Source organism: Myxine glutinosa, chromosome 4 (genome assembly GCF_964187855.1).
Source record: "Myxine glutinosa chromosome 4, kmMyxGlut1.1, whole genome shotgun sequence".
Classification (NCBI taxonomy): Eukaryota; Metazoa; Chordata; class Myxini; order Myxiniformes; family Myxinidae; genus Myxine; species Myxine glutinosa.
In genome coordinates, this window is record NC_136264.1 from 144,429,911 (window position 1) to 144,440,361 (window position 10,451).

Here is a 10,451-nt window from a genome sequence, read left to right on the forward strand (position 1 = left end):
GCGATGTGGATGGACCCAAGCCAGCTGCCTATGCCTGTCCTTCCGAAAGACCTCACCTGGTCCTTCAATGGGATGAAGTCCCTTGGTGTTTTCATCGGTGATACAGCAACGCAAGCGAAAAATTGGGAGGGTCTCGCTGACTCTCTCGAACAAAAGCTGCGGAAATTGAAAGGCTTGCTGACTCTACTTTCATACCGGGGACGAGTTCTGGTCATCAACAATTTAGCAGCATCGATACTGTGGCGCAGAATCAAAGCCATTCCGCCTTCAGAACACTTTCTGCTGAATATACAGAAGACAATAATAAACCTCTTCTGGAGTGGAAAACACTGGCTTCGTTCAGAGATCCTGAATCTTCCCTTAGAGGAAGGTAGACATGGTCTTGTGGCCATCGTCTCAAAGACCTCAAAGACCCAAAATATCCAGAAGACCCAAAAGTCCCCGAGCACCCAAAGGATTGCGAGGAGCCAAAAGACCGCCCCACCCTCTCCGAGTCCTGCAGGCTGGTATGCTACAAGGCGGTGAAGACCAATGAAAAACGAACCAAAATGGCCCACTAGTGAGGAAAATTATTCTGTGATCTGATGAGATGACAAATGAACTTTTTGGCCTGAATGCAATGCGCTAGGTGTGGTGGAAACCATGCACATCTCATCAACCATCTAACACCATCCCTACCGTGAAGCATGGTGGTGGCAGCATCATGCTATGTGGATGCTTCACAGGAGCAGGCATTAGGAGACTTGTAAGGATAGAGGGAACATTGAATGGAGCCAAACACAGGCAAATCCTTGAGGACAACCTGCTTCAGAGTGCAAACGACCTTAAACTGAGGCGAAGATTTACATTCTAACAGGAAAATGACCCCAAGCATTTAGCCGAAGCAATACTGGAATGGCTTCAGAACAAGATTGTGAAAGTCCTTGAGTGGCCCCATCAAAGCTCAGACTTGAATCCCATTGAGAATCTGCATAAAGACTTGAAGGTTGCTGTTCACCGACACTCCCCATCCAACTTGACAGAGCTTGAGCAAATCTGAAAGGAAGAATGGGAGAAACTCCCCAAATACAGATGTGCAAAGGTGATACAGACTTGCCCAACAAGACTCGAAGGGGTAATCACTGCTAAAGGCACTTGTACGAAGTACTGACTCAGGGAGTTGAATACTGATGTAAATTAGATATTTGTGTATTTGATTTTTAATTCTTTCCTAAAAAAATTCTAAAAAAGAAATTCCACTTTGACATTATGGGGTATTATGTGTAGATCATGTTCTAACCCAGTGATTTGTTCCAGTAGAATAAAGCCAACGCCCGCCCATGGTTTGCTCAGTCGTACATAAATAGATTGGGTGGACGTTGACAGCGTGGTTTACCAGTTGAGATAGCTAGCTCACCAGGTAAGGTAACGTGATGCTGGGTGTGAGGACCCTGCCAGAACTAGTTATCCCAACTGCTGCCCGCGGTTGCTTAGCTTAGCAACCCATCGGGCCACGGACTTATCCATGGCTTGGTAGTTTCAGGGACAGAGGTTGAGTGGTGGCGTGGTGTGACCCCTCCTCCCCTCTGCCCCCGTGAACCCTGTGCTCACCCCAGTACCCCTATCAATATGCATCCTCGCTGGGTTCCTGTTGCTGTTGTAATCCTGTTGGCATTTGAAGGAATCACATTTTGGTGTTTTCTCCTATTTGGTGTGTTGCTGAAACACTACCTTACACCCACTAAACTCTAAAGAATGGGATCAGGGATTATTTAATATTACCTTTCACGTAGTTAAAAATGCTTAAGCACTCTATGGAACGGTTTTTAAAAGTCCCCAAAAATCCAACTTTTTTGCAATAATGTCGAACGTTTTTTTGCCGAAAATACTCCCAGCATTTACGACTGAACTTCTGATAGTTTGACGAAGATCCATTTGGCCTTCTCTGAGAAAACTGGTGACACACACAAACACAAACAGCTCTCTTATAGTACAGATACACTGTATATTATATCTACTATATTAGAGAGATGTCTGTCTGTCTGTGTGTCGCCATTTTTCTCAGAGATGGCTGAACGGATCTTCGTCAAACTTTCGGAGGTTCATCAGTGAGTGCCTGGGAATGTTTTAGGCAAAAAAAAAAAAACCTTTTTGAAAAACAAAAAAGATCGTTTTTTTGGAGGTTAAAAAAAATAATCGCTCGATAGTGCCTTAGCTTTTTTAAATTATTGACAGTTATATACAAGTACACATGTGGATATTGTGTCATTATGATTGCGATTTGCTTTAGCCTTATATACTTTGAAAATCCTATTTTAGTTTCACTTTGTATTAGAAACAAATAATTACCCCATGTCACGCCGAGGTCAGCTTAGCTCAAGGAAAAACAACTCTATTGTGATGGAATGTGATAAGACTTGGGCCGAGCTTTCATTAGAGAAGCAACATCTGGGAACTCAAACATGTTGCAGAAAGAGATAAGCTGGGGAATGTTGCAAAAAGCCTTAGAACAAGTCTTTATGGCTTGGCTCAGCAAATTCCGACTGATAGGACAGAGGATGGGGCTATTGATGAATTTCCCCCTTTTTCTTTGAACTGTCTTTGGCTCGCTGAGAATAATCTGATTCGGCTTATATATAAATGCACTCCTGGCTTGTAAAAGTCAGAGTTTGTTTGAGAATTATTTTGGCTCCTCAGAGCTCTGTAAATCTCTGACATCTCTCCACGATCGTGTTGGTTCTTCAAAAAATTATGTTACTCTTCTTCTTCATCTGGGTGGGCATTGAATCTGTCACCGACACACATTCGCATAAATAAATACAAAACAATCACCAGACATTTAAACACAAATAAATCAAACAATTCCGGAAGTGTACAAAGTTGCTAGTATGGCTTCTTCTTCTTCGTTCTGTTCGGCATCACACTTAACGCAGAAACGGGATGAACACCACATTCACCAGCATATATTTAATGAAAAGGTGATGAACCCCATTCCTCCCCTTCCTCTCCTGCCTCCCCCCCCTCCATCCCTTCCCCTCTCCCTCACCCCTTCCCCTCTCCCCTCCTCCCCTTCCCCCCCCCCCAGCTCTCCTCCCCTTTCCCCCTCCCCCTCTCCTCCACTTCCGCCCCCCCCCATTCCCCCTGCGTGCACTTCCTCCCTTTCCCCCCCTCCCTCACCTTCCCTCTCCCCCTCTAACCGCCCCCCTCCCCGCCCAGCAACGCCGGGTACTTCTGCTGGTATTGTAGATGCAATGAATGATTTAGTCGGAGACACAGCACTCCCTACTCCACCCTTCCTGAATGGCAGTTTCAGTTATGCCAGACTAGATCAGTGGATTTTTTTGACAAGGGCTGCAAGAAAATATTTTGAGAACCAAAGGGTTCTCTCCTCCCACTCAGCACTGTACACTCCTCCCACTCAGCACTGTACACTCCTCCCATTATGCACTGTACACTCCCACTCAGCACTGTGATGTCCTTTGTTTTACTCCTTTGTTTAAACTACTATTGTCCTTTGTTTTACTCCTTTGTTTAATTAACTACACTACTCTCACTCAGCACTGTGATGTTCTTTGTTTTACTCCTTTGTTTAATTAACGACACTCCTCCCACTCAGCACTGTGATGTCCTTTGTTTTACTCCTTTGTTTAATTAACTACACCACTCCCACTCAGCACTGTGACGGGCAATGCAAAAGTACGATGGGCCAAAATGTCCTTTCCTCTATGATTTGATGGTTCCCACATTTATGTTGTTTCATGAGCACACCAAGGAGAATGTGAAGAAAGAGAGGTTTACGTGAACGGAAAAAGGACCAAATCGTAAAAATGGCTTTATTATGGTTTTCAGTTCATCATTGTGTGTATTGGCTGATGAGAATATGAGACTTGCAAATATTGCTAACATTGGAAGCGTGAATGAATGTTTTTTTTTTTAGTTAATAAAGCAACATGTTAAAGCTTTTGGGCGAATGTTAAAACATACTCTTGCGCCCTTGTTTCACTCTGTGTAGAGTAAGAAGCCAGAGAAGGTGGTATCGTCATCATTGTCAGCATACAGTTTGTTTTTCCCCTTTTCAACTTTCAGATAGACTTCATCACCAGCTGACAGTTTCAGAATGATACTGCCACCCATGTGGTAGGTCTTACCGTCCTCTATATTGGAAAATTTGAATTGGACTTTGTCACTGTTCTTATAAAGGGCAACGTGTGCTTGACCATTATAGATTGTGATTCTGTAGTCAAAAAAGTACACACCTGGCACCGCACAATGGAACTTTCCATCATCCGTGTTGTAGTGACCTTGTGCATTGAACACCACTTTTGTAAACTTTATTGGTGAGTCACTACTTGGACCAGATGATTCTAATTGGGCACAGAAGGCTGATTGTTGTGCCCTAGTTGTTATGCCCGAATCTACTTGTCTACCCGGTGCACCTGGGCGTCCTGGTAGTCCTGTCACGCCTACTTTTCCTGATGGGCCTTGCTTTCCTGGGCTTCCTGGAAGTCCTGAAGGTCCAGGTGGGCCTGACGGGGCAAAGGATTGGGGCAATGACAAGTTTGTAAGTATGCTGCACAGACCAGGTACGTAAGAATGGAAAGGTGTGACGATTTGTTGACTGTGTATCTACAGGGTATACTACATGACATTTTATCACTCAAATAATATGTGCCTATTACTACTTTTATTAATGTTTAACCCTTTATTATCTTAATCACAGATGATGTCATCCTCTCCAATATCTGGAGGACAATCTTATTAAAAGGTGCCAGATTTTTCTTTGATAACTTGATTTCAGAAGAGCCGCCTTTCGAGACCATTTTTCCACCGCAGAGCAGGGGTTGGCCTTTTTGGGGCACCGTGGTCCCCGGCCTTTTTTGGACACCGTGGTCCCCTTTTTGAAGCAATGTTTTATGGCCGGATGCCCTTCCTGCCGCCAACCCTGTTAGTCGACTCTTCCAACACACAGGGAATTGCCAGTGAACTGGGACTCAATTTGCCGACCTCGGAAGGATGACGGGCTGAGTGAACCCCCCCTGGCGTTAATTCAGCTATGACCGGGATTCGAACCCAGGATCCTCCGATCCCAAGCTGGCACCCTAACTGCTAAGTTAACACCAGGCTTAATAACCTGATTTCAGACAAGAAAAATAATTTGCAGGAAGGGAAAAAAAAACAATCTATGATGACCGCCATCAATAGAGCCATTGCAGCACTACAGGTCTTCACGTGCTGGGTGCTCCTCGAGCCTCATGGAGATGCTGCCGGCTTCCTGATCCTCGGGTAGTGTATGTAGAATTCAGATCTCTGTATTCTACATCCATTACCCAAGAGGTTCCCTCTTCTGGACTCCGGAATTTGGTGAAGATCCGGATCTGTATTTGAGAATTTTATGTGATTCTTTACCATTGAGAGATGGGGCCAAAAATGATAAATAACATGCTATTTCAAAGTTATGGACGAGTTGTGACAAAACTTGGTGGATGTGTTTGGTAAGTGACAAGAAGAAGCCGATTGGATTTTGGTTCATATCCAAATGCAGATCCGACCTATCAGTGGGATACAAAACGTAAACTGTTTGGCCTGGTGGAGGTATCGCTCTACCGAGTGCCGTTCTAGTAGATTATGTAATCATCTCATAATGCCGGGACAATTTGTAAGCCTCTCATAGTTAACCTCATTTGGCCTTGCTCTTCTTCTGAAACTGACCATCCATTTCTTACCTGACGGTCCTGAAGGGCCAGCACCTCCTCTCTCACCAGATGGTCCAGCAGGACCTGCACATCACATGTCAACAGACCACACACTCCAGTTACACATTGTGGTTCAGCTTAAGAAGAAAATGGATGACAATTTAAATTGCTAAGGAACATTTAAATACACATCGAATTACAGTCCAAGAGGAGGCTTCTTGACTTCAAAAACTCCAGATCGATATTTTGCTTTCTTCTTCATAAATGCTGAAGGGAGTTCCCACCTTGACAGAGCACTGATTACATCTTGATAGAGTACACCTTGATAGCGTAACCAAAATGATTGGGATATCCCATGATGTAGCTAAGTTTCTCCACCTGTTACTTTTACATTGCTGATTTCAGTTTCAGTTGGTGGCCTCTCTGTATTCTAGATCCTCCATTTGGGCCTTGCACCCTCTGCCATCTCTTGGCCCTGTCCCTTCAAGGTTTCTGCATGGTGCACAAGGTCCACCATTAACGCTCTTCTCGTTAAACTCCCAAAAGTCCAAGCACACTGCTCACCTCCTCTCATTTGTTCATCTTTCTCTCGTCTGTTTATCCATTTCTTCTCTCCAGGGCTTCAAGACAGCTGTCCACAACTATTGCAGTCAGCCTCCATTGATACTCATGATCTCTTCTACCCCAAATCACCCCATTCCCAAGCATTCCCTCTTCTCCTGGTTATTGTGATTTTTGGCCTACCTGGAACGAAGTTCTCATAATGCCTGGAACGATACCTCCATACCTGGAACGAAGTTCTCATAATGTTCTCATAATGCCCTCCCCAAAATAAGGAACCAAGTTCCAGGGAGCTTATGCGATGGCATGTCGTCAGTCCGTAAACACTTGAAACTTCTTCTGTGAAACTGCTGATAGGATTGTGACCAAACTTGGCACAAATTATATTTCTTTTGTTGTGACTAAGGTTTGTTCACGGTATAAGGGAGTCTACTGGGGGTCAACGTGGATCTAGGTTTGACCCCCCCCCCCCAAAATGAGGAACCAAGTTCCAGGGAGCTTATGCGATGGCATGTCGTCAGTCCGTAAACACTTGAAACTTCTTCTGTGAAACCGCTGATAGGATTGTGACCAAACTTGGCACAAATTATATTAATTTTGTTGTGACTAAGGTTTGTTTACGGTATAAGGGAGTCTACTGGGGGTCAACGTGGATCCAGGTTTGACCCCCCCCAAAAATGAGGAACCAAGTTCCAGGGAGCTTAAGCGATGGCACGTCGTCAGTCCGTAAACACTTCAAACTTCTTCTGCGAAACCGCTGATGGTATTGTGACCAAACTTGGCACAAATTATATTTCTTTTGTTGTGACTAAGGTTTGTTCACGGTATAAGGGAGTCTACTGGGGGTCAAAGTGGATCCAGGTTTGACCCCCCCAAAATAGGAATCTGCTTTTTCCTCTGAAACTACACACACAATTTCAATGAAACTTGACCACAACCTTCACCACCTGTGATGTCCCGAAGTTTTTTCATGACACTAAGAAAATCGATGTCTAAGGGGGTCTACAGGGGTCAAAGTGGGTCCAGGTTTGACCCCCCAAAATAAATATTTGCTTTCTTCTCTGAAACTACACACGCAATTTCGATGAAACTTAACCACAACCTTCACCACCTGTGATGCGCTTAAGTTTGTTCACGGAATTTTAAAAATCGGGGTCTAAGGTGGTCCATGGGGGGGGGGGGGGCGAGGGGAGTTGTTGCCTCCCCAAAATAGGTATTAGCTTTTTTTCTCTGAAACTACACACACTATTTCGATGAAACTTAACCACAACCTTCACCCCCTGTGATGTACCAAAGGTTGTTTGCGGCATTAAAAACATCGGCTCCTGAGGGGTTCTACTGGGGGGTTGACCCCCAAAATAGTTATTTGCTTTTTTCTCTGAAACGATACACACAATTTCGATGAAACTTAACCACAACCTTCACCACCTGTGATGTACCAAAGGTTGTTTGCGGCATTAAAAAATCGGCTCCTGAGGGGGTCTACTGGGGGGTGGACCCCCAAAATAGTTATTTGCTTTTTTCGCTGAAACTACACACACAATTTCGATGAAACTTGACCACAACCTTAATCACCCATGTTGTAACAAAGTTTGTTCATGGCATTATAAAACATCGAGCCCTAAGGGGAGGTGCGGGGAGGGAGTTGGGGATTTGCCCTCCCCAAAATAGGTACTTTTTTTTGTTTGTTTAACGTCTTATGTTAGTATGATTCTACATGCTGCCCTGTCTTCTAGCAATCATTGAAATTAGTTTAAAATACCTTTAATCAGTGTAGTATACTGTTTTATTCCACCAGGTGAGCGCCAGGGGTATTGCCCCTATTTTTCTTCCCCCACTCCCTCACCCCTTTTTGTTTGTTAGTTGTCGGTTGTTTTGTTCCGTTTCTGTTTCATCCCTGCTTCCCTCTACTTCTTCTTCCTGTGTTTCAGCTTGTGTGCAGCTTGTCCACCCCTATGAGTCCTTCTCCCCTTCCCCTTGCTTGATCCCCCTTTCACTCTCACTTCTGCTGTTGGTGTTTCTGTATCCAATTTATTCATTTCAGTCTTGTCACAAATGTGCTCAGAATAAGGAATCTGTTTTATTGCATCTCAATGTTTATATTAATCTTTGCTCCGCCTAAGCTTAGGTTTCTGGAGACAAACGTAACAATCACAACTATAGGATCACAATTATATATGATCTTCTTTTGATACAATTGATTATCAAGTGCTTCTGCTTATTATCACGCCATGGCATCACTGCTTCCTTCCTCGCCAATACAAGAGATGTCCTTATGGGCTTTGCTCTTGCATTTGAACCTCAAACCTAATTTTGCCCTTTCCAAGGCTGTCTTTTGTCATTTTTCCTACATTAGTAAGGTTCTGTGTGTAAACGAAAGAACCAAGATATTTGATGCATTTGATGACTCTAATTTGGAGCTTGCTGACTTATCCCAGAAATGTTTCACTAGTTGTAAGTAGCATAAAACATCGTATTGATCAAATGAGCTCATAGACAGGAATACATCACTCTTACTTTTGTTTCTCGTTTTCCAATTTGCTATTGGATCATGTTGACGTCCTTTATCCTACGTTTTTGGAAATAATTTGGAAATTTTTGGGAATTTTGTTTGGATAATTTTTGTTTTTGAACCTATTAATGGACTCATTCCACTTTTCATGAACAACATGCCGACCGAGTCCAACTTGCTCCCACTCCACTCCAAACACCAATTTCCTGCCTCCGAATACAGCGCTTTAAGCTGTTGATCTTTCCTTCTGTCGGTAAACCGCTCCGTTAAAGAACACTCAAGGACAAGATACAATAAAATCCTTGGATATTGTTTTAATAAACCTGCAAGACTTTTAAAGCATTACTTGCAGTCAGTCTTACACCATTGAAAAAGAGCACTTTTTATTACCAGAAAATGTGATTTATATATGATATGGTGTTGTTATGGCACCATTGTAATAAGTTAGAAATGCTAAAATGTCAAAGATTTTCTAAATGAAGAGCCATCACTGGAAGGTAACTGAATTGAAAGAGAACTTGATTTAGAAGTTCTCCACTTACCTGGAGATCCGTTAGCCCCATCTCGCCCGTGAAGACCATTTTGCCCAGGTATTCCTGAGACACTGCATTGCGGTGTGATTTTGACATTGCTGCATTGCGGAACAATGCACTGTGATTCTGATGCCTCTTCCTCTCCCAAGACAAGAGGCATGAGGGAAGACAGCAGCAGCAAGTAAATGGCAACGGCCATTGCTTAGATCTAAAGGATGATGGTAGAGAAAGAATTAGTGCGGAGTCCATAACTGGGTAGTAAGAGAATGGGAAAGGAAAACAGTCATTACCTGTACGAATAATGTCTTCAAGTTGTACTTGTCTCGCTCACACTCCAAAACGTTCTCACTCCTCTCAAGTACAGTATATATACGGTATATATTGTGTAATCGCTGCACTCACAGCAACCAGAAATTACTCCAAACGCAATCACAGTTTCCCTTTTTCATGTGACTGCTGAAGTTCAACCCTGGCACCCAAGCCTTAACCAGAACTGGAATTCTCAATCAACTTTTAAAAAGTGCTGGACATGCATGCCTTTAGGGAAGTAATGCATCCAAAGGTTTCCACACTAGTTAATTGATATTACAAAGTTAAAATCCACAGCAAGTAGGAAAGGGCATGATTGACACAATCGCTGAGGTATTTTATTCGGCACCCTTGGACTTAGTCCAAAACGGGGTCTTATCAATTGGGTTTTGTCCGTCTGTCTGTCACCATATCTCGGTGATGTATGGACCGATTTTTGTCGTACTTGGCACAAATACAATACAGGACGGTTCTGCACATCATTTTGTTTCGCGATGCAATCAAAGATGGGCGATTGGCGGCCATTTGAGTTGTAAAAAAAAACTGATGTTGAATGGAGCTGCCTGATTGGGCTTAGCATGTGGTTGCTATGCTAGGCCAAACTAGTTTTGTGTGTGATAACGTTTGGTCGCTATAATATTTGGAAAACTGGAGGAGAGAGCTTCTTTGAAAAGCCATCAGTTTATCAACTTAATTTTACTGGGTATGGTGGGAGTGGTGGGAGTGGAGCTGTGAAGCAGCACCAGGGATATCACCAGGATTGATTTTTAAGGTGGGTTGGTGGAGGGAGAACACAGTTGTTGGGTGAGCAAGCACCTACAGCACATTCACTTTTTGACAAGAAATTGCATTTGATCACGACAC

General features: G+C 43.5%; 1 protein-coding gene across 1 annotated transcript; it reads right to left on the reverse strand.

Moving 5' to 3' along the window:
• Positions 1 to 3,798: 3,798 nt before the first annotated feature.
• Positions 3,799 to 10,013, reverse strand: LOC137425340 (complement C1q and tumor necrosis factor-related protein 9A). Its single transcript, XM_068113660.2, has 4 exons — positions 9,569 to 10,013; positions 9,288 to 9,486; positions 5,703 to 5,756; positions 3,799 to 4,505 (listed from the first exon to the last, which is right to left on the reverse strand). Exons 2-4 carry the CDS (start codon positions 9,475 to 9,477, stop codon positions 3,979 to 3,981), a joined length of 771 nt encoding a protein of 256 aa, XP_067969761.2. The 5' UTR covers positions 9,478 to 9,486; positions 9,569 to 10,013; the 3' UTR covers positions 3,799 to 3,978.
• Between the last annotated feature and the right edge of the window lie 438 nt (positions 10,014 to 10,451).

Excerpts from the sequence above, each read along its gene's own strand:
- LOC137425340 (XM_068113660.2), bottom strand. The coding sequence starts at position 9,477 with ATGGCCGTTGCCATTTACTTGCTGCTGCTGTCTTCCCTCATGCCTCTT. Across the intron at positions 5,757-9,287 it reads TGGGGCTAACGGATCTCCAG|GTCCTGCTGGACCATCTGGT; the intron begins GTAAGTGGAGAA and ends TGTGATGTGCAG. Across the intron at positions 4,506-5,702 it reads TGGCCCTTCAGGACCGTCAG|GCCCACCTGGACCTTCAGGA; the intron begins GTAAGAAATGGA and ends TTGCCCCGTCAG.